Source organism: Aquarana catesbeiana, linkage group LG02 (assembly GCF_042186555.1).
Source record: "Aquarana catesbeiana isolate 2022-GZ linkage group LG02, ASM4218655v1, whole genome shotgun sequence".
Lineage (NCBI taxonomy): Eukaryota > Metazoa > Chordata > Amphibia > Anura > Ranidae > Aquarana > Aquarana catesbeiana.
In genome coordinates this window covers 555,822,562-555,847,662 of record NC_133325.1, presented here as the reverse complement: position 1 = coordinate 555,847,662, position 25,101 = coordinate 555,822,562, and the positions used below count along the sequence as shown (strand labels likewise).

The 25,101-nt window shown below is 42.5% G+C and overlaps 1 protein-coding gene across 11 annotated transcripts in view; it reads right to left on the bottom strand.

Annotated features, from left to right (window-relative positions):
* Nucleotides 1-25,101, bottom strand: part of NAV1 (neuron navigator 1) — a 289,382-nt gene that overhangs the window by 124,944 nt on the left and 139,337 nt on the right. The window contains exon 1 of one of the 11 annotated variants that reach the window (XM_073615990.1): nt 16,768-16,921. The exons of the other annotated variants lie outside the window; for them this stretch is intronic. Coding sequence (XP_073472091.1) covers nt 16,768-16,820 — 53 coding nt within the window. The 5' untranslated portion in view covers nt 16,821-16,921. Of the gene's footprint in view, nt 1-16,767; nt 16,922-25,101 lie in introns of those variants that run through there. 11 annotated transcript variants of the gene reach the window in all.

Genomic DNA, 25,101 nt, shown 5'->3' with positions numbered 1-25,101 from the left:
TAATGACATTGGCTGAGAAGGAGTTAACATCAAGGGTTTGCCCAACAGTGCTTGGTGCATGTGCCAGCTTTGTAGGGAAACAAAGATCGGCACATCCCCGCTGACAGGCAATAGCCCTGTATTATTTATATTCACAGAGCTCTGTTTTGTCATCCTCTTCGCTGATCAGCGGGTGCCAGCAGTCAATCATTAGCCAGGACCTGCTGATTGGCTTGTGCTGTGACTAATCACAGCACAGCCGGTGTGGTGGGTGCTTGCCCCCTACCCAGAAGTGCTGGATCACATACTAGATATGTGATCGAGTGCAGGACAGCTGCTCTGCCCCCACACTCCTACGTAGGGCTGTCGGCAAGCGGATTTTAAAGTAAGGCGGGCTAAAAAGAATGCTAAATCAAACTAGCATTCTAAAAATGCTAGTTGCATTGCTGCCATGCTGCTCAAATGGTTTCAATACTGTCTAGGTCACTATCGCATAAAAAATGTATGTTATATACGAGGGGCGTTTAAGTCAAACCAGGACTGTTAATTTTACAGCTATAAAAAGGGATGCTAGCATGACGGTAGTACACGCAGTAGTAAGTGACAAGTGTGTCCTATTACTGATAGGCGGTGCACATGTCGAGGCCCAGTCCAGATCAAGATGGCAGACAACAGTGTTGGTGCATGCATGGAACAGTGTGTGGTGATGAAGTTTCTTGTGAACGAAGGCGTAAAACCTGCGGATATCCACAGAAGACTTCAAGCGCAGTGCGGTGATGAGACACTTAGTCACAGTAAGACATTTGAATGGTGTAAATGTTTCAAAGATGGCCGTACGTCCATCAGTGACGATCCCGGCCACCGTGGTTCCCAGCCTACAGCAATCATTCTATGAACATTCAGTGCATGGAATGCCTGATCCTGGATAATTGACGTATAACCTGTCATGAAATTGCACAAGAGACAAACACACACCTCTTCCTTTTTAAGATCTGCCCTGTCATCTTCATGGGAAGAGGACAGAGGGACACCACAGGAGGAGGACAGAGAGGGATGCCGCATTTTTTCATTTGGGGGGTAAGGGGATATGTGCTGGGTGCCTTGTGAGGGGAGGATCAGACCCCCCCCACTAGCACATATCCTCTCCCCTCTCAAAGCACCCAGCACATATCCCATTACCCCCCCTCCCCTCATCCATGTGTGCATCTGTTATCTGCCCCCCTTCCCGGTTACTGTGTCCCCCTCCACTGTAAACTATACACAGACCTCAGACCGGCAGCGTGGCTTTTGCACTGAAGTCGTGTCCCTCCTCTGTGGCTCCTCCTCCTCCTGACTGTGTACACTAGAACATTAGAGCCGAGAAGGAGGAGGAGCCGAGGAGTGTGTGTGGCTGACAGCGGGGAGAGAGGTGGTGGCTGCTACGAAAAGCTGATCGGCGCTTGTGGGACCCCGGGTTGCAGATGTCCTGGGTGACAGAAAGGGGAGGGGGGGCGAGCGGGGGAGATACACAGACAGCCCGCATCTGCATCTCTCCTCTCCCTGTCACAACGCTGCTGCTCAATTTACTAGAGAACTCCCCCGCTCGCCCCCCTCCCCTTTCTGTCAGCCGAAGAGAGAGAGAGCGGCTCTAATTGGTTTCCCTGCGCTGCCGCCCAGCTTCCTGAACGCTGTTTCCCTCCCCATAATTGGCCACAGCAGAGGGCCATTCAGAGAGAGAAGCAAGGCTTCACAGGGGCGGCTTGACGGCTTTCTGGCTCCCTCCGCACACGCGACGCCACTCCTAAGCTGTACTCCTGGTGGCCCTGTTCTGCGGGAAGAGGGCGCAGGTGCCGTTCTGGGGGGGGGGGTGGGAGCCTTTTCCCCGCAAAGTGCCGCCAAATGGTACTGACAAATCTTTCTATGCCTAAGCTTTCCAGGCATTAGCTAAACGCTGTGATAAGTGTATAAATGTAGCAGGGGAGTATGTTGAGAAATAAATGCAGTTTCCACTCCTTGAAATTAGTTTTTTATTATAAAAACTCAAAAGTTTGACTTGAACGCCCCTCGTAGAACAGGAGTCCTATCTTCACTGCCGCATACTCATTCTTATGCTCCAAAAAACTGAAATCAGAAACAGCCAAGGAACTAGCTTTCAGAAAAAGTAATGGTGCCTATAGATACACACCACCGAGTACTGCTTGGTCAAACATAATAAAAGTAAAATCCCATCCACCTCAACCACTAACTATGAACATTCAAATTTAAAATAAAGCTATCACCACCCTCATTGTGATACTATTTCTGATCATACAATGCACTTGCTAACCACATTAGTACTTATATGGTGTGTATACCCCAGACCCAACTAAATATTGTCATAGCAGAGCTAGTGATTTTGTTCACCATGATCCCTCTATTTAACCACTTCACTACCCACCCATAGTCATATGACCATAAATCAATAACCTATTTTGTAGGCGCTATAACTTTTGCGCAAACCAATCAATATACGCTTATTGTTTTTTTTACCACAAATATGTAGAAGAATACATAAACTGAGGAAACAATTTTTTATTTTTTTTTAATTGAGATATTTATTATAGCAAAAAGTGAAAAATATTGTGTTTTTTTTAAAATTGACGTTCTTTTTTTGTTTATAGCGCAAAAAATAAAAACTGCAGAGGTGATCAAATACCACCAAAAGAAAGCTTTATTTGTGGGGGGAAAAAAGATAAAAATTTCATTTGGGTGCAGTGTTGCATGACCGCGCAATTGTCATTCAAATTGTTACAGCGCTGACAGCTGAAAATTGGCCTGGGTAGGAAGGGGGTGAAAATTCCCGGTATTGAAGTGGTTAACATGACTCTGTTATTTGTGTATATTTACAAAATCAATACAAATGCTGAAATAAAACTATTTATTTTTTTGTTTGAAAAGAAAACCCCCTCGGGTCTGACTGACTTCCAAATCACATTTTTGTGGATTTGGAGCATTCCTAAAATATGTAGACGAAAAGACACTTCTACTTTATGTAAGTCAACAATAAGGTTGGGTAGTATTCATGCAGGATGACATTATACAGTGAAGATAGGGTTCAAGATGCATATTGCCTCTGCCAGTTCTCTTGCCTGCAAAGAGAATGTTTCTCTGGCAGTGGTCAAATGTACATTTTTTGTGAAGCACAATGTTTGTTTAGTGACACACAGGACTGTATTTCCCATAATGGCACATGTGGGCCAGTGCTTAGGTCAGCAGTTTAGGGGTAATTAGGCACTAAAGCCAGCCATAGACTGTTCTAATCTTGAGCGGTTTAGCAGGGGCCGGCTGAGATTCGGGCCATGTATAAGCAGGCTGATTGTTCTCAAGTCGATCCATCGATCAACTTGGATACAACCAGCATGTCAGATTTTTAAGATGTAATATTGCCAGGTAAAAAAAAAACAGTCCCCCTTGAAGAACACAATAGCTCAGCGGGAGGGATTCCCCCATCAAAATTAAAAGTGGTTGCCAGAAAGAAAATCGTATCATCTATGGCCAGCTTAAAGTGGAAGTCCAGTCAAAAATGACAATTTTTCGATTAATTATATGTAAAATATCATTATCTTTGACATTATTCATTTTCTGTATAGCTGATTGCCAAGCTTAGATAGTCTAATCAAAGCCAGACAATCAGCTTCTTCCTGTTCTTCAGGGACAACCGCACTTCCTTATTTCTGAATTCTGCATGGGGGCCTCTCACTTCATGAAAACTTTGTCCTTCTCTGATACACAGGCCTTCTCTTGTGCACAGCATTACTGTATATGAGCACTGCACCCCCCAAGTCCTGTGTGGATGAGTTTTTATTTCTTAATTTTCTCATGAATTAGGCTATACAATGCATCCTTACTGATGAGAGAACACTGGGCGGGAACCTATGATCAGCTCCTCCCATCCTGTATACGCCCACTGGCTACACAGGAACAGTGTCCCTCCCAGGAAGTGATGTAACTAGCTTTCAGGAACCACACCCACTGGCTGATTTTAGTCTCAGAAGGAAGTAGAATTGAAGTCATGTGATGGCACTGGATGCTGCAAAATAAAGGTAGAAAAACTGGGATTTTTTCATTTTGAGACATAAGGCTGAACTTAGCTCACAAAAATGATTGCAGGGTAAGAATTTAAGTGTTAGGGTGGACTTCCACCTTAAGTCCTGGAAATTATACATTGTGACAACTTTTGACTTATTTTGCTTTTTTCTTCCCCTCTCCAAATCTAGATATTTGTGACAAAAATCAGCCAGAGAACTGTAGACAGGATGGAGTACAGGGGATGTTTAGAAAAGTCAAAAGGCTCCTGCTAATATAACTCCAATAATAAATTCTAATATCCGTTTTTACTAAAATAAAATAAATATGGCACAAAAGGCAAAACCTGTACAAACTGGTATCATTATTGAGGTGTGAATTGGAAAAACAAAATGTCTAAACATGCCAATGGTTATAGTCTGCTCTTTGGTTCATGTGAACCATTCCCTGACCAAACTAAGCTTTTAAGTACAACTAAAAGCTAATTTATTTGTGTTTGTTTTGAATAGAATAGAGATAAATTTGAGTACCTGTCAGGTTTGATTGCTTTCTGTGCCCCCATTAGGGAGATTCACCCTCTCTATTTGTCCTGTGTACATTATAATTGAAAGTGAAAGTATTCACAAATTTGAATAGGGAAATTTTCCAATGGGGCCCCAAGGGATTGCCTTAAAGGGTTTGTTAACCCATATATATAAAACTATGCCAGCCCCTCTACTGGAGGCTGGCATAGCACACTGGTTTTGTAAAACTACTGCCACAGTGTTGTAAATACCTAATTTGAGCTGTCTTCAGGTGGGTGATATGACTCACGGCCGCTTTCCAGCTCTGATGGATGGCTTCTGAGGGAGGGGCCGTGATCTCCCTCTGACGTCAGCCGGGGAGATCATGTGACAGCTCACCTCCTCTGCAGAAGCCATCCACTGGAGCTGGAAAGCGGCCGCAATTCACATGACCGGCTTGAAGACAGCTCAGATTAGGTATTTACAACACTGGTGTGCTATGCCAGCCTCTAATAGAGAGGCTGGCAGTGAAAATTGATTGATTTTATTTTACAAGCAATAGCTGCGGGGGGGGGGTTGGGTTTGGGGGGTCGGAGACAGACACAGAGGCAGATGACAGGGAGGAAGCAGGGGGGTGAGGGGGGAGAGAGGAGAGTAGAGGGGGCAGCGTATGACGGAGGGACACACTTCAGGGCGGAGCTACCCTTGTTATCATGGTATATTTAGAGAGGGGATACAGGAAGTGCAATGTTCAGGGGGGTTTTTTAACAGTTTACAGTTTTTTACAGTTTAGATGGGGGCAGATTACACAGCACAAGCGCTGTGCTGTGTAATCTGCTTTAAGGGACCAGAATCTACATTTGGGGGGGGGGGGGTTAACAAACACTTTGGAGGGATTTCCTCTCACTTCCAGTTTTGGCTATGGGACCCTTGCTCTGAAAAAAAAACTTTTTCCTATAGTTCCACTTTCATTTGGAGAAAGCCAAAAGTCTGTAAACTGAGGAAATACAGTAGGAGCCATAGGAGCCATGAACTTTTCAGGACTGCAGGATGCAAAGCAAACAGTGGTTCAAAACAAGGCTTAGGTAACAGCAATGCAGAAACCTCTCAAACTTGCTCAGTTCATTTGTCTAACACTAAAAATATATATACAAAGCCAACATTTTTCTGTTTTGGATAGAACGGAAATTATTGAAGCTTCTGTCACATTTTTTGATATCAGTGTTCCTGCTAGGAAGATCCACCTTCTCTATTTGTCTAGCCAGGACAGAAAAATAGGCAAAAAAAAAAAAGTTTACAGCTGTCACCAGAACAAGTCAAATGGGAAATATTACATAGACACCTGTTCTTTGGCAACGGACTACGACGGGATTTTCTCTAACTTTATAGAGGTTTCCTCTCACTTCCTGCTGAGTCTCCAAGGTTAAAAGAATAAAGGGAAATCTTCATAACAGGGCACAGACAGGTAAAAACAGGATGGTTTCAACCATTTCCCTGTGTACCCAAAATCTAAAAAATAGAATTTTTGTACTCACCATAAAATCTTTTCCTTCAGTAATTCATTTGGGGACACAGCCATGTCATTATTTATGTGTGGTATGCTGCCGCCTTTAGGAGGTTGGACACCATGCAATTCCAAAGAAGTAGCCAGCCCCCTAGTGGCTATACCCCTGCAGATTGCCAGAGAGTTCAGTAGTAGCAAGCACGAAACAAACACCGTACCCTTCTTAACCTGTTGCCACCCGCTCCAACGCCCACAAGCCGCACATATCCATCACTGGGCAGCTGGTGTTTCTGTGCTGAGAGCGCGCTCATTGCACATTCCCAGCACAGAGACCGCTCCCCACTAGCAATTGGTAGCCAGCTCCCAATCATGTAACCACTGAGACAGCCAATCAGTGCTCACATGTCTGCCTATCCTTCTTGCTCCCCACGCGTAAAGATCCTATTAACCAGATGCCAGGGCTGGGTGTAAAGAGGTTAAACATCATTCATTAAAAGAAAAAAAAATAAAGCAACAGGCGAGGAAAAGACATTCCAAAAAGAAAAAAGGGTGATGTGTCCACCAAAAAGCTACTAAAGAAAGTTTTTTTTATTATAAAAAAAACCAAAAACCTCTATTTATTTCAGCATTTATTGGGAGATGCTGCCATTTAATCCTTCAAGTGTGTGACATCCAAAAACAGTCCCCATATGAGGGGGACAGACGGACAGCACAAACAGCAGAACGGGGCAAAACATACCATACTGAGGAAAACAGAGTGTAACTCAATCTTGTAACCAGAAACCACCTCTTATACTCAAATGTCTAAAAAATTTTGTAGCTAAACACTGGAAAAGTTTAACAAACTTACTACATATGGGTGGGGGCATCCCTTTGTGTGGAAAAAGTCTTGTTGGTGCATGTGCAGTAATGAACAGCAATGTATGTACATGACAGTGCCCCATGGAGTTCTATTTGCTTAACACAGCAGAAAGAGCTCTATGATTTTAGGAGACAGTGTCAGTCATGTGACTTTGACAGGTCACGTGGCTGGGCTTTCCTTTCTTCCTTTTTTTTTTTAAATTACTTTATTTATTTAAACACTCTAATAATTTTAATAGCATGCCAATGTAGTACTTACAGATGACAAATCAATATAATTTAACCTGCCCTAGAGAGCTTACAATTTGCAATTGCTACCTTAGTTTTAAATGCAAACAAACAAAACAAAAGGCTAACATGGGTGCAAATAATTGCGAGTATGCTTTGCTCCTTAAAGTGATTGTAAAGTCTCGTTTAAAAAAAAATAACAAACATGTTATACTTACCTGTTCTGTGCAGTTGAATTTGCACAGAGCAGCCCAGATCCTCCTCTTGCAAGACTATAGGGAAAGTAATGGACTTTGTATACCAATAAATAAATACCAATAAATAGCAATAAATGGTGACTGTCTTGGGACAGTCACCATTTACTAAGCTGGGTGGTACAGGAAAAGCAGAGCTCCGTAGTGGATGCCTTTTTACATGGTGACTGCATGTAAGCGCTTTACGGTGTGAGGAAGTCTATGGTAGGTTTGGGAAAACCTCTTACAACCTCAGTCACCATAACAGTACTCAAGCCGGATCTATTTATCTTACCCTATGTTTGTTACATACCATAACAACATAAAATTATAGAGCTGGGTCTGTCGTGCGATCTCTGTCATCTTTACATCAGTGTAATACCTGGCAATACATCCCTGTATTCTCCTCTGTATCCTGGATACTTGCTTTCCTGTATATAATCTTCAAATAGCAAAATGCTACCATGATTGAAAGCATAATACATGCCTAAGCTCCTGAAGAAGAATTTTCACGCGTAACATGAGTCATGGCACACCTCCTATTCCACAAATGCCAAGTCTGGTGCAACAATACTAATGGACCTAGTTCCATGGTATGTAGTTTGATAAATAGACAGTCTATTACTACTATTTGTCAAATAGGTGGTGCGCTGTACATCCTAAGGCAATTTTGCCATATTATGAATGGAAATTGTTTTTAGTATTGTTAATGTGGATTTATTTTGTAATAAAATGTATTGAATTTTTAATAACATTGTTATTGTGGTGCCTACAAAGTCCATTATCTTCCCTATCTAGTCTTGCAAGTTTATCGGGACGTGGCACTTTTCTATCCCTCCTTGTATCCACAGTACCACTCTGTGATGATACAAATAAAATTTCTGTCGAGTGCCCCACAGCAAGCAGCTTGCTATGGGGGCACTCGAGCCGAGTCACAGCTCCGTGTGTCCATTCAGAGACGGAGCCCTGACCCGGCCGCACCCCCTCTCTCTTCTGATTGGCTAACTGACTTTGAGTGACAGCCGTGGGAGCCAATGGCACCCACCACTGCTGTGTCTCAGCCAATCAGGAGGAGAGTCCTGGACAGCTAAGACACATGTGGACATCGCTGGAGAGAGATGGAGCTCAGGTAAGTAATCTGGGGGGGGGGGGGGTTGGTGCTGGGGTGGCTGCTACACACAGCCCCGGAAGGATTTATCCCCTTCCTGACCAAGCCCTTTTTTGCGATACAGCACTGCGTCGCCTTAACTGACAATTGCGCAGTCGTGTGACGTTGTATCCAAACAAAATTGACTTCCTTTTTTCCAAATAAATAGAGCTTTCTTTTGGTGGTATTTGATCATCTCTGCGGTTTTTATTACAAAAAAAGAGCGACAATTTAGAAAAAAGCAATATTTTTTACTTTTTGCTATAATAATTATCCCCAGAAAATATATAAAAAAACAAATTTCTTCCACAGATTAGGCCAATATGTATTCTACATATTTGTGTTAAAAAAAAAAATCCAATAAGCTTATATTGATTGGTTTGCGCAAAAGTTATCGCGTCTACAAAATAGGGGATATATTTATGGCATTTTTATTAATAATTTTTTTTATTAGTAATGGTGGCGATCTGCAATTTTTATAATGACTTAGACATTGCGGCAGACAGATCAGACACTTTTGACACTATTTTGGGACCATTGGCATTTATACAGCGATCACTGCTATAAAAATGCACTGATAACTGTGTAAATGTCGCTGGCAGGGAAGGGGTTAAACACTAGGGGGCGATCAAGGGGTTAACTGTGTTCCCTTAGCATGTTCTAACTGTAGGGGGGATAGGCTCACTAGAACATGACAGAGATCACTGCTCCCGATCACTGGGAGCAGTAGATCCCTGTCATGTTGCTAGGCAGAACAGGGAAATGCTTTGATTACATCTCCCCGTTCTGCCTCTCCGTGCCACGATCGCGAGACACCGGCGGACATCGCGTCTGCAGGACCTGCAGGCACGCACCCATGGCAAGCGGTGGGTGTGTGCGCTGCCATACACGCGCCCACTAGCTGCGGATGACGCAGCGACATACAGGTACGTTGTTTTGCGCACCCGTGCCACTTTGCCGACTTATATCGGCGCAAGCCGGTCGGCAAGTGGTTAAAGGAGAAGTCCAGCCTGGGCTCGTTTGGCTGGGCTTCTCCTAAGGGTCACAGGAGTGCAATCCGTTTTGCACTCCTCTGACCCGTTTTCAGCAGAGAGTGGTCTGAAGCCCAATTTCACCTTCTGTCTGATATTAGACCTCCCCGTCTATCAATCAATTTAATGCTATGCTTAGATCAGCCATCCTTGCCTGAACAACATTTGTTCACATGACACCAAACCCTGTACTTTGTGACTCCTTGTTCCTGTGAGTCCCGCTGTTTGCTCTGCTTACCTGTGCCTAGAAATCCTGCCTGCTGAGCAGTACTGTGTATCTGGCAGTTTTTCTGTGCACTCTGCACACCTGTCCTTATGAATTCTGCATGCTGAACAGTACCCTGTCCTTGACCACTCTGCTTACCTATCCCTGGAAATCCTGTACGCTGAGCCTTAACCCATTTCAGTAAATCTTGTACACCATACACACTTCATATCCCTGTACACTGTGCTTTACTCAGTCTCTCATAGCCTTGTGTGTGATAATGATCCATTGCTTGCCATTCCAGTGGCTGGCACCCTGCCCAAGCTTCCTGCTCACATTGCCTAGCCTGGTAGTAACTGGGGTAGCGACGTGGGAGCAGGAAGCAGCCAACCCATCTCTACCATCATGAGTTCTGGAGTAGATCCAGAAAGAAACCACAAAGCTCCTGATTCACTCCCTGGTTATCTCTCGCCTCGACTACTGCAACTCCCTTTTGGCTTACCTTTAAATAGACTATCCCCCTTCAGTCCATCATGAATACTGCTGCCAGACTCATCCACCTTACAAACCGCTCAGCGTCTGCGACCCCTCTCTGCCAATCCCTCTATTGGCTGCCACTCACCCAAAAAATTAAATTCAAAATACTAACAATAAGTTACAAAGCCATCCACAACTCTGCCCCCAGCTACATCACTAGACTAGTCTCAAAATATCAACCTAATTGTCCTCTTCATTCCTCCCAAGACCTCCCGCTCTCTAGCTCCGTCATTACCTCCTCCCATATTCGCCTCCAGGACTTCTCCCGAGCCTCACCCATCCACTGGAATACCCTACCTCAATCTGTCAGACTCTCCAATCTCCAAATCTATCTACTTTTAGGCGATCCCTGCAAACTTTTCTCTTTGGAGAAGCCTACCCTGCCTCCACCTAACAACTGTTCTTTTATTTTATTCATCAGCTCATCCCCCACAGTTATTACCTTTTGTATCACTTGACCCTCCCTTTTAAATTGTAAGCTCTAACGAGAAGGGCCCTCTGATTCTTCCTGTATTGAATTGTATTTTAATTGTACTGTCTGCCCTACTGTTGTAAAGCACTGTGCAAACTGTTGGTGCTGTATAAATCCTGTATAATAATAATAGATCACCTTGTTTTTTAGACTCTGTTGCTCAGTGAACCCAGCCTTGGTCCAGAGATAGGCTCTCTCCGACTGTAGTCTGAAAGTCTGTGACAGCCACCACATGTAAGAATTTGTAAGCTCATGTAATAATGTAATAATATTAAATAAACAATAGCAGTTCCAGAAAACCAGTTGCAGTCAATGTGCAACTGTTGGCCAGAAAAGAGTGTTCTCGCCCTGTGCATAGCCAATACATTGTAAATTAGGGAGAGGATAGCAAATGTGCATAACATACATATTGTCTTATACTACATATCTTTTGTTTTTTCAAGCAGCTGTATACTCTTATACCCTCTACTATTGTAACAATGATGGAGTTAACAGGGAGTAGTCTTTTTCTTAGTCTCTGTGGGTTTTCTCTATTCTGAACATTTCTCAAGAACTCTAATGCAGAAAGTATTCCTATTCCAATGATGCATGATCATCAACTTGCAAATAAGCCCTGGAAAAAGCAGCCTGAAATATTTGTTGTGTTACGGATTTCTTATATCACATTCAATCAAATGGCAAAGCTAATAGACAATCTTGTAAAAGCCGACTGTTTTCTTGGCAGTTACATGCAAAGGTTGCGTAACTGTTATTGGTAGAGTAGCTGTTTAACAAGGACAGTCCTTTAGCTGTATTTTCCTTGGAGTAATGGCAGGGAGTGTTTGTCTTTGTTAATGGTCCTGGGCCTGATACCAATTACACATGTTTATGACCTTATGGTGGACAAGGCATAAAAATGCCAGGAAAGCAAAAGCTAATGGGCGGAGAAAGAAATAGCATTGGACTGAGAAAAGTGGATAGAAAGGCACAAAAATAAATGTTTATGTATCACAACTCAGAAATGGCAAACAATCTAACAAACAATAATTAACACATAGGTCTGAATTTTCATCAGGGCATATGTTTGTAGTATAATTTCACTATGTCAAATATACCTATACACAATGAACTGGTTCACTTTGAGCCTGCCAATCTAGTTAAACAACTTTAGGTATCGCCCGTAGAAATCTGATGCCACCAGCATGCCTCTACAAAGGCTACAACTCTTGACCACTAACATTTGACAGTGGAAGCAAGTTTAACCTGAGGCCCTGCATAAATAACAGGGGTTCCAATATGAGAATGAACTGTAATTTTTTTCTTACAAGTAACTCATTTAAGATTAATGCTGAAATTCAGGCACAAAAACTTTAATTTAGTTATATTCCTCAACAGGCCACAAAGGAACTAAAACCCCTTTTTGTGCACTAAATGCCTTTGCAAACCATGTTATTACATTATAAAAGTAGTAGTGACTTCACTGAGCTGCACAACCCCTTATCAAAGCTATGGGAGGGATGCATAAGGTCCATCCACTACAGGCTGTCTGTAGAAAACTATAGGTGAGGGTGGATGTAAGACCAGTCACTCTGCATATGGAGAGAGAGTAGCAGTGTCTAGTCTAGATTACAGGAAGTTCCGGCACAAAGGTGAAGCTCTAAAAGAAACACACAAAGCACACCAAGATGCAAGTAAGAATATGCATGCTTTCTGTATTTAGAAAATATTTGTTGATTCCAGAGTTAAAGTGGAGTTCCAGCCTATATTAAAAAAAAACTAAAAGTCCGCAGCTACAAATACTGTAGCTGCTGACTTTTAATAGAATGACACTTACCTGTCCAGGGAGCCAGAGATGTCGGCACTCGAAGCCGACCCGTCCATTGACTTCAGGTCCAGGCACCGGCATCCTTACCAAGGGAGACACGAAGTGAAGCCTTGTGGCTTCACAGCCTGTTTCCTACTACGCATGCGCTAGTTGCGCTGCACTTTCTGAATGGTCCCGCTGCCTTCTGGGACCTGTGTGTGTCTCCCAGAAGGCAGCAGTGGGAAGGACGTAGGTCGCTGCAGCACCCTTACATGGAAGTGAGAGCGAGTTTTTGACAGGTATCCGCTCCCCCCCCCCCCGAAAGGTGGCAAATGTGGCACGGGGGGGGGGGGGGGGGAGGCAGATAAGCGGAGCTTCCACTTTTGGGTGGAACTCCGCTTTAAGCTTTAAACATACGCCAATACAAGTTTTTGGCTGGAGTTTAAAGCCCAACTCCAGGTTGGAAGGAAAAAAAATAAATCTTGCAATGGCTTAAACTTCTCTATGCACTGCAAGGATTAATAGCTTGCTGGGTCTAGGAGTGATGAGAAGGCAGCATTACTTATCCCAACAGCCAACTCCAGTACTCTCATTTTCTCCCTCTGGTGCTCCAGGTTGTTATTAACTTTGCTATTAATCCTATGAACCCTACAGTGTACATATAGGAGGCAGGAGTCTAACCGTGGGATCGGTTGCACTGCTGGAGGAAGCCTGCTGGAGTGAGGAATAAGATGAATATTACAACGAATTCCTCTATACCTAGACAAAAACAAGCATTAAACCTCTGCGGGTTGAATGAGGAGGGCAGCACTGCAAGCATAGTTTTTTCTAGAGCTCAGAGCTGGGCTTTAACTTCCAGCACAAAATTAAGATGACCAAATTAGAGGAGCAGAAGGCATGTTTAAAGTGATAATAAAGTCTTGTTTTTTTTTTTTCCGTTAAAAATAACAAACATGTTATATTTACCTGCTCTGTGCAGTGGTTTTGCATAGAGCAGCCCCAATCCTCCTCTTCTCGGGCTGCCTCTTCGATGCTCCTGGCCTATCCCTCCTGTTGAGTGCCCCCACAGCAAGCAGCTTGCTATGGGGGCCCCCGAGCCATAGCTCCCTGTGGCTATTCAGACACCCGCAGCCCCGTGCCCTTTCTCTCTTTCATTGTCTCACTGATTTTGATTGATAGCAGCGGAAGCCAATGGCGCCACGCTGCTGTCTCTGCCATTGAGGATGGGAGCCCCGTACAGTCGAGTCTCTCTTAGAACATTGCTGGATCTAGATGGGGCTCAGGTAAGTATTAGGGGGGTTGAGGGGGGCTGCTGCACACCGAAGGTTTTTTATCATAATGCACAAAATGCAATAAGATAAAAAAAACCTTTTGCCTTTACAAACACTTTAATAAACCCATCTTACGTAAAGAAAACACCCCTAAAGGCTTCTGATAGTGATCGCCAATGGCCTGTACACTAGTCGGTGATACAAGTGATCACTTTATGCTCCCTACAAAGGCAAATTATGGAAGGAAAAATAAAAAAGGAAAAAAAAAGGAAGGAAAAATAAAAAAGGAAAAAAAAAGGAAGGAAAAATAAACAATTCTAATGTGCCCCACCTAGTATGAGTACACAACAGAGGGAACAATGATAAATATGCTTTGCACTGTTTGGTATTTTAACTTCTATGGGCCTGTCTTAGGACCAGTTCAAACCAGAAAACATTTCTCGCAACATGTTCAAAATGCATTGCAGTTGCAACCTGCATTGGATGTCAATATTAAGTTAATGGTACTTCAGCAAAGTGGCTAAGTAATTAGCTTTTCTGCCTGGCAGCAATAGGGTTGTTGGTTCAAATCCCGACCATGACAATACCTGCATGTTCTCCCTGTGCCTGCATGGGTTTCCTCCAGGTACTCCAATATCTTCTCACACTCCAAAGACATGATGGTAGGTTAATTGGCTCCTGTCCAAATTGGCCCTAGTATGTGTATGTATGGGAGTTAGGGACCTTAGATTGTAAGCTCCAGGACAGGGACTGATGTGAATGTACAATATGTATATTTAAAACGCTGCGTAAATTGATGGCACTATATAAGTACCTGTAATAAATAAACAAATGCAGGTCACAAACGCAGTGTATTTACCTGCATTGGCTTGCATAGTACAAAAGTACCATGTGATGTGGTTGCAGTGTGTTTCCAAAAGTAGTGCATGTACTACTTTTGGTGTAGTGCAGTGAAATTTCCACCCTTTCAAAAGGAATGGGCTGAAATCGCACGGGAATGTACAGTGCATTTATGTACGATTCCCAAGCGGCCCTTAAGTTACAGATTGCAGGGCAGGAAGTTAAAGATTCAATGAAGGGCAATCTTCATAAAATGTATGTTTTGTTTTAAAAAAAAATGTACAATAAATTGCATTCTCTGACACCTGCTCATCCTAAAACCTAATTAACAGAACAGTCTTATACCCCGTACACACCACCAGAAAATCGGATGACAGATCGTCTGACTTTTTTGCTTGCTAGTCGCAAGTAGAAATTGAATGGGTTACTAAGCTACGAAAGTTGTCGTACGCCAGAATAAGAATTCAGAAGTGATGTAATGTATTGTAGTGTATTTGTATTTTATTTTCGGACAACAACTATACTGATTAAATGAAAATCATACGATCGTACGAGAAATATTTTTGCGCTTGCCTGTTCGGATAATATCGGATAAACTGCCAAGATCAGCTATTGAAAGCTGTGTACTAACGATCAGATTATCGTACGATTCTCAGATCATGTGTATGGCCCATTAGGCATGTTTACTATTTTATCAGCTAAAGAGTAGGCATACAAAAATGTTCTTTTGCCTTTAAGTAACCAGTAAAAAAAAAAAAAAAAAAGAGAGAGAGAGAGATATGACTCAGAAAAAGAACACCTTACTGTCCAGTTTACTTAGACATTTATAAACATCCTACAGATGACTAACCCAGCTTTATACCGGCTAAGAAAGAGCAATTTAAGACATATTAGAATATTAGGCATTCACTACTAGTCCATATCTGGAATCACATTTATTCTACATTTCAGAACAATGGCACAATAACAAGTGGGCTGCCAGAAAAAAACTAAAATTTAATTTGGAGCCAAACACAAGCAAGCTTAACCTTCGAAGCAAGTCATACTTGCTAACATATAATACTATACAACTTGAGCAGCACATGTCTGAACAGAATATATACTCCAGTTATTCTCTTACATACCATTTCTTCCAGGACACTGGGGTGCATTAAAACGATTCTGCTAAAGGAAGTCCATATGTACAATGAAAATTGATACCTTGCACTGACGTTACATCACTATGCCTATTCAATAACTCAAACAGCAGAGTATACAATTGTGCCCCGAAAAATCTCATGATTTCTGAATGGCTACTGGGTTACTGTGTTTTGCACATAATTTGCTAATTATTTTTAATAATTGTAGTTATGGCATAAATAACCAATGCAGCTAAAAGGTGAAGAAAAAGAAAACATTTCTGTTACCTTTATATACCAAGTGACGTTTCTGATTTTGTTTGCAAAAGCATATACCAGGCAGGTTGCTATGGGCACACTACACAGCGCCTTCCTTCCCTTCAGTTTCTATAAATTAGCCCTAACACGTACAAAAGAGTTGTGGCTTTCTTGCTAATACATGTACACAAACATTGATTAGACTGCTGTTCATCACAGCGATGTGAGTTTCTTCTTGTGGCTGAGGTTTCCTGTGCTTTATAGTGATTGTCTTCTAAGATTATTTGGGGTTAGTTTCATGTCTGGCTTTTCTCCTATAAGTGATGCTGAATTTGCATGACATTTTCCTACAACAATTTTGCAGGTCTCAGAATACAGAAACACGGTGTCCTGATACATAGGTACATTCATTAAAGACATGCAAGGTGCACTATCATGTTCAGCCCTCAGATTCAGTTAACTGTAGATTAGAAAACTAAGAGCTCTGATTGGCTGATATTGGTAACGCAGTCTGTATTATTTAATAGGCAGGATGTGTTAAGTACCCAAAGGCAAACAACCGCCATTTATCAACACAAATGACCTAATTGTTAGCACGTTATTACATTACTTGCTATCATATTACCTTTTTCTACTCACACCTAATTCTAAGAAAATTCGCCAAGATGAAATAAGAAAGGTTGAAACGCAAGCTTTGCATAACCGACAAAAGTATAAAGTTTCAGAAAAGGAGGAAGCAAAAGTCTGCCCTACCTGCAAGTTGGGAGTGCTGGAGCTCTATACGTTCTTTGCAACAGGCAACTCATCTTTGTAATGACAAGGAATACAGAATGCTTCTTCACACTACACAAGAGGGACTGTTAGCTACTCTGAACCCTCCCACTCTTCTGTCTTAAAGTAACAGCAGCTTTGGAGCTCCGTATTACGAGCTCCAATATAAAACACACAAATAGGAACAACTATGTATCAGGGTTAGATCTTCACTTCTACTAGTGTTAGAGGAACTAGAGTGACTTTAAAGAGGATGTAAAAGATAACAAAAAGGAACAGGTTGTTAAAGAACTTTCCACTGAAGCTATATATTTATTTCCAATACCTATTTGTATATGGAATAAATCCCTTTTCAAATGGTACTTTTCACTATTAGTTCCATTTTTTATCCTTTTTTTGGTGCCTGCTGATTCTGCTGAGAATTTCCAACAAGAAGTCCTTTGATTTGATATGCACAACACCACTCCTGAACTTCTCTGGATACCATCACATAAGCCTGAAGTGACCCCCAGACTGCAAAGCTGGGGGTCATCTCCATTTGGTGAGTGGGGACACATGTGGGGGTGGCGTTCTGCACCTGAAAAGTCCTGGAGCATCTGTGGTCCATTGCACTTCAAAAGTTTTTCCCCACTGCGGATCAGAACATTCAGCACATTTATTTGGACTTTATTTACATGTTTTTTGCTTTGTATATTCAAATCTGCACTCATGTAAACTTGGTTACACATGTTTAATAACATTTGCGAGCGCCACATTTTCATAATTTTTTATATATTTAATTCAGCTCAACTGAAAAATCCGATTAGCTGTTTCTAAAAGTGTTACCAAACCCACAACAGTAAAATCAGTCTGTATATGTAGTAAAGCATGGTTTTCATACTCACTGGAACCTAAGGGGTTAATCCTCTGCATTGTGTATAAGGCCTCATGTACACTGGACGTTTGTTTTTAGCTTCAAGGGTTTTTATTCTGAAAACGCCTAACAGTGCGTGGCGGCAACTTGTGGTATATTGAATACTTATTTGCACTTATGTTGACATTTGTTTGTGCACAGTGGGATGCTGATACACTGTAGTTGTTGACAGTTGGTTAACTTTGGGAGGTGACTGCACTGATGGTCATCCAATGTATTTGTTCATTGAACTGCCTGAATACAGAGGATGCATTACTGCAGTGGAAAAACACAGATTTGTACATTGGTACAGTAACGATGAGTGCTGAGGCATGCATTGATGCGACTGCAGTGAGCACATAGGTGGGCCTTGGTGCAGTGGTAGGAGAGGTAGAATAGGAGAGGTAGAAGCATGTCAGAGAGATGGTGAAAGCAAGATGGGTTGGGGGTCAGGTGCAGGGGTGAGAGCGCAGAAGGTTTGGCGTAATGGCACAGTAGTGGTGGGGAAGCTTTAGGCATGGTGGTGAGAAGGGGAGTGCAGCACAGTGAAGGGGGTGCTTTAGCTTGTCAGTGGTGGTGAAGGAGGTAGTTTCAGACATGGTGGTGGGTGTAACTCCAGATGCAGTTCTGGCCAGCAGCAGAGATCGGCAGAGGAAGTTGGTGGTGTAAGATGGCAGGCCAGAGAAAACAGTGCCTGTGTAAGTAGCAGCAGAAGCCAAGAGGTAGGGAAGTGGCTAAAAATGAGAAGCTCCTGTCCCACTGTATTACATAGTTACATAGATACATAGTAGGTGCGGTTGAAAAAGACCATCAAGTCCAACCTAAGCTATGATTATAAGTCAGTATGACCTTGTATATCCCTGTATGTTGTGGTCCTTCAGATTCTTATCTAGTATTGATGCCCCCCCCCCCCACTGAGACCACCGCCTGTTGAAGGGAATTCCACATCCTTGCCGCTCTTACAGTAAAGAACCCTCTACATAGTTTAAGGTTAAACCACTTGTGGGGTCACCAGTACGGTATTTGTAAATTGAAATCATATCCCCTCTCAAGCGTCTCTTCTTCAGAGAGAATAAGTTCAATGCTTGTAACCTTTCTTCGTAACTAATATCCTTTAGTCCCTTTATTAGCTTTGTTGCCCTTCTTTGTACTCAACCCATTTCCAGTACATCCTTCCCGAGGACTGGACAGCAGGCTCCAGGTGCAGCCAGATCAGAGTCTTGTAGAGTGGGAGAATTATCGCTTTATCGCTTTTTTTTAATGCATGCCAATATTCTGTTTGCTTTGTTAGCAGCAGCTTGGCATTGCATGCCATTGCTGAGCCTATCATCTACTAGGACCCCCAGGTCCCTTTCTATCCTAGATTCCCCCAGAGGTTCTCCCCCTAGTATATAGATTGCATTCATATTTTTGCCACCCAAACGCATTATTTTACATTTTTCTACATTAAACCTCATTTGCCATGTAGTTGCCCACCCCATTCATTTGTTCAGATCTTGCAAGGTTTTCACATCTTGCATAGAAGTTATTGCCCTGCTTAGCTTAGTATCATCTGCAAATACAGAGATTGAACTGTTTACCCCATTCCGAGTATTCTCCATTTATTACCACCCTCTAAACTCGCCCTTGTAGCCAGTTTTTAATCCATGCACTCCCCCTATTGTCCATGCCAACAGACCTTATTTTGTACAGTAAACGTTTATGGGGAACTGTGTCAAATGCTTTTGCAAAATCCAGATACACCACGTCTCCAGGTCTTCCTTTATCTAGATGGCAACTCACCTCCTCATAGAAGGTTAAAAGATTGGTTTGGCAAGAACGATTCTTCATGAATCCATGCTGATTACTAATGATACCGTTTTCATTACTAAAATCTTGTATATAGCCCCTTATCATCCCCTCCAAGAGCTTGCATACTTTTGATGTTAGGCTAACTGGTCTGTAATTCCCAGGGATGTATTTAGGGCCCTTTTTAAATATTGGTGCTACATTGCCTTTTCTCCAATCCGCTGGTACCATTACAGTTAGTAGACTGTCAGTAAAAATTAGGAACAATGGTCTGGCAATTACTTGAATGAGTTCCCTAAGTACCCTCGGGTGCAAGCCATTCGGTCCTGGTGATTTATTAATGTTAAGTTTCCCAGTCTAATTCTAATTCTGTCCTTTGTTAGCCACAAGGGTGCTTCCTGTGATGTGTCACGAGGATAAACACTGCAGTTTTGGTTACTCCAGCTCACCAGCTTTAAGGACCACTCTGGATGTGCTTCCTTTTGGGTATGGATGTTGTGGATGGAGCTGTCTACATTTAATTGTCCATGCTACACTGCATGCGTAGTAGCGAGATAATGTCAATATCTACTTATATCTTTTGCATATTTGCGAGCTACTGGCACCATTATGGCGTATCCAAAAGCCTCTGAACTATCTCGAGAGTGGACTTGGCAGTTAGTGACAGTGCTGCTGATCTCCTCCAACTTGTAGCAATCTTCACACACTCTGGAAATCAGCTCCCAGCACAGGAAGTCAACCGTCACTAATAACTTATTTGTGGCCTACTGAAGAGAGTTGCAAATACGTTATTAGCAATGGAGATTTTTGGTGCTGTGAGCTGATTGCTGGTATGTGTGGGAATTACTAGATTCTGGAAGAGATTGAAAGCACTTGTGGGCTCTAGGTCCTGCTTTCTATGCATGTACAGTAAAACCCAATAGACTTCTATGGGGCCAGGAGACAGATCAATGTCCTGGCCCCATAGAAATCTATGGGGTTCTACTGCACATGGACAGGCAGCAAGGAGAAAAAGATGCATCAGCCACAGGTAAACACTGCAGCAGAACACCAGTGGACACTGTGTCAGGACTGTGTGAGTATAAGGTGGTGGATAGGAGAATGGGTTGCATCGGTACAGTGGGAGATGGGAGAGGGCGAGAAAACCTTCCAGAAGATGCTGCTTCAAAAATTTCCTTATCCTTTAAGCTACAAATCAAATCATAAGGCAACTATTGTGCCTTGAAAAAGTATTCACACCCCTTGACATTTTCCACATTTTGTCATGTTACAACCAAAAAAGTAACTGTATTTTATTGTGATTGACCAACACAAAGTGGCACATAATTGTGAAGTGGAAGGAAAATTATAAATGGTTTAACAATTTTTTTTACAAATAAATATCTGAAAAGTGTGGCGTGCATTTGTATTCAGCCCCCGAGTCTACTTTGTAGAACCACCTTTCGCTGCAATTACAGCTGCAAGTCTTTTGGGCTATGTCTCTACCAGCTTTGTACATCTAGAGAATTACATTTTTGCCCATTCTTCTTTGCAAAATAGCTCAAGCTCTGTCAGATTGGATGGAGAGCATCTGTGAACAGCAATTTTCAAGTCTTGCCACAGATTCTCAATTGGATTTAGGTCTTGACTTTGACTGAGCCATTCTAACACATGAATATGCTTTCATCTAAACCATTCCATTGTAGCTCTGGCTCTATGTTTAGGGTTGGTTGTCCTGCTGGAAGGTGAACTTCCGCCCCAGTCTTATGACTTTTGCAGACTCTTAGATCTGCTTAGGTCTTAAACATATATAATAGCTAAGATTTATTATGCTGGAACCTTCATCAAACATATGGAAAGCACATACTGCCTGGCATTTCGGGAAGCCCCTTCCTAAGTCCATACAGTCCAATCATCATATAACCAGCAGTGTAAATCAAAATATTAAGGCCTCCATAACACTATCCCTTTCCATTGTGGTGCGTTTTGCTAATACAAGTTATTTTGTGTTGCATTAAAGTGGTTGTAAAGGCTGAAGATAAAAAACCTTTAGTGTGCAGCCACCTCCTCAGCCCTGATAATACTTATCTGAGCCTGATTCCTATCCAGAGATGTGCACAATACCTGAGACTCTCCCGGCCCTCTCTCTCCTGATTGGCTGAGATGCAGCTCGTCAATCACAGCCAGTGAGGTGGGAGTGGAGGGCAGGGCTGAGCTTATGGGCACAGAGAGCCAGCTCGGGAACGAGCACACACGAGTGCCCAAACAGCAAGAAGCTTGCTATATGGGCACTTGGCAAAGAGAAAAGGTCCAGAGCACCAGCAGGGGACTCGAGAAGAGGAGAATTGGGGCTGCTCTGTTCAAAACCACTGCACAAAGAAGGTAAGTATGACATGTTTCTTATTTTTTTAAATAAAATTTTCCCTTTACAATCACTTTAAGACTATTTTATCAATGATGATTTCCAAAGCATGGCAACACCCATGTGCTTTTTAAATGCAGCACATTACAATGCAAGACACGTGTTGTGGGGCATTGCACATGACCAGTTAGCACCAATAGTACTTGTGCAACAGGGTGATATTTTTAAATGAATGGGACTGCAACACAACACACCACACATTGGTGTTAGAGATGCCAAACTATCCATGCTTTCACACAACCTAATCCAAATGACCTCTCTCCCTATGCCACCTAAATTCCCATGCATCTACCTCAGATTTGCAGACACTGAACCCCAACACCCCTTTCTGCGAGCTAACAACACTACCACTGCTCAACATGTCCCTACCTACTTCCACCTCCCCTGGTGACATCACCTGGTGACAGTGTGTGTTCCTTGGGGAAGGGAAGGAAAAGAAGGTGCACACTTCTGGACTAATAGAAAAAGGAAAGCCAAACACTGGGGTGCTCACCACCTTCATTACTACAAAACCCTTTTAATGTGGCAGCCATTTCCTAGAGGTCCAACATCCAAATGTATTCTTTATTTCTTTTACTTATAAAGTGGGCATTTTTTTATTTGAAATACAACACCATTTAACATAAACATACAAAAAAATATTACTGCTCAAGGTTGTCTTACAGATCATCCATCAGCTGGGAGTGCATACATACTGTGATAATGACTAAACCCCTATTGGGGAGAAATGCGTTAAAAGAATTGGAGTGGGTCTGGCAGTGCCATGGTGTGGCTTTGTAAGTTTATTGCAATAAAGCTTGATGGATATTAAAGAAAGTGCAGTCTGTTTGTATCTGCATTCCGCAATTTATCACTTCTCCCTCCTAAACTATTAAACCCTCTATAAAGTACGGTATATGTAATACCATCTTAACTTTTTTTAGCATCTTAGTGCTGCTAGCCTACTGCAGCCCTTTGTAACCACTTCATATCTACATGCATGCACTCCTGCTGCATGTCTTTGTACAGGGTGAGTTTCTTGACGGTGATAACTGTGGAACATGCCTGCGATGAACATTGGCAGGGACTCTTATCGCCTCTTCTGGAAGTGCATGTGACAGGATGACAATATAGAAGAGCAATTTGGATATGGGGACAACGTTTTGTTATTCTATAAGTGTTTAAACAAGGACTTTCATGTCTGGATTACCATGTATTATTTTAATAAAGGCTGCAGATTAAAATAATGAAAATGACTTCTGAAATGACTTCAGCACAATTAAGAATATTTTAGATTTTAGAAACTGGATTTACATCTGCTTGAAAGTGTAACAGTAAGCTTCTCTAGTTGATACAGTGGATATAAAAAGTCTATGCACCCCTCCAAAAATGGCTGTTTTTTGAAAAAAATCAGATCAAGAAATATCACTTCTAATTTTTTCCCATCTTTTCTTGTGACCTATGATCTGTACATGATACAAATGATGATGCAGCACGCAACTAAAACAGAGTCTCTTAAATAAATGAGTCCCAAATGATGAAACAAAAAAGCTCTTAAATATGTATGTGGCCAACCACCAGTGGATTCCAGATATCCCAGACTTCTCTTCAATGGATCACCCATGTGTCACATGCATAACACCCAGTGAACCATAAGCGATCACCTCCTGGGCTGGACCTTAATCACTAGTCAAGGTCAAACACACTTTTGCCCTTCTAGGGCTATACTCTAACTCATGGCTCCCAGTAACAATCACAGGCACTGACAAATGGACTGACACTTCTGTTCGACCTCCTCCTCCCCATGTGACATGTGCTTATGCAAAAGGAATAAAACCAATAGTGTTCTCCATAAAAAACAGTTGTTTAAAACAATTTAATAAATTCTAAAATGGGACACTCACAAACAAATGCACTGTCAGTGCCATATTCTGCGCATAATATAAACTGCCTTCTCACCGCAGGGTCTTTACACCGCCCAGTGGTGGCATCAAAATGTCCTGACTTGACTCCGTTCCTACAGTATAAGCATTACGCCTCCCAAGGTTTTCTCAGTAGGGCGAGGGCAGTCCAGCACAACTTCTTTATATGAAATACTGGCTGGCTCTGAGCTCCCTGATCTGTACAATTCAATTAAATTCAAACTGGAATTGTTGTTTAGTGGTGAAAAATAATGTGGTTTCATCCTCTTAAAATTAGTTAATTGGTTATTAATTAATGTGGCTGTGTTCGGAATCAACCAATCACATTCAAACTGATGTTAGATAGTAGTCAGTACACACCTACCATGAATTAAAGTGACTCTGAATAAGCCTAGAGTTCATTAAGTGGTTGTAAAATAAGCGAAGGGACTATCCCCAGTTGACACACAGAGATGAAGCAAATTAGAGTTCAGAAAAAAGGGGGCGGAGAGCTGAAGTTACACTCTGCAGAACTCAGTGAGGAGATCTCTGAGAGCTAATGGAAGAGACCAAGGGAAGAGTCAATACCCCCCCCCCCCCCCCCCGCTTCACACAGCACACAAGAACAGACTGGAAGCTGTCAATCTGCTGGAGATCCCACTCCTGTCACCATTTTTTCTTGATGTCAGGAAAACTTGTCAGACGTGATTCAGAGGAACAAAGGAACAAAGCAGCAGACAGAAATGACACTTTGTGTTTTTAATTGAGACAAGTACACACTATTGAGGTACAGTATATGCTTTGTTTACATTTCATGTCAGAGGTTTACAACCATCTTAAAGCGGGGTTCCACACAAAAAATGGAACTTCCACTTATCTGGTTCCTCCCCGCCTCTGGTGTCACATCTGGCACCTTTCAGGGGGGAGCAGATACCTGTCTAATACAGGTATTTTCTCCCACTTCTGGCAATAGATCGCCGCAGAATCTGCGGCAATCTACGCCAAGGCCGGCTCCTCCTTGTTCTCCTGCTGTCTTCTGGGAGAAGACAGCAGGGACCAGTCAGGATGCGCAGTGCGACTTGCGCAAGCGCAGTAGGGAACCATGCTGTAAAGCCGCAAGGCTTCACATCTTGATTCAGTTACTGAAGATGTCGGCGCCTCCACTTGGGAGCCGAAGGACAAGTCGGCCTCTGGTGAGGACGTCGCGGGCACCCTGGACAGGCAAGTGTCCTTATTTTAAAAGTCAGCAGCTGCAGTACTTGTAGCTGATGACTTTTAATTTTTTTTTTTTCGGCGGAACTCTGCTTTAAGTTCAGCTGTTCTAGTAGGATTTTTTTTTTACATTTACTCAGTGG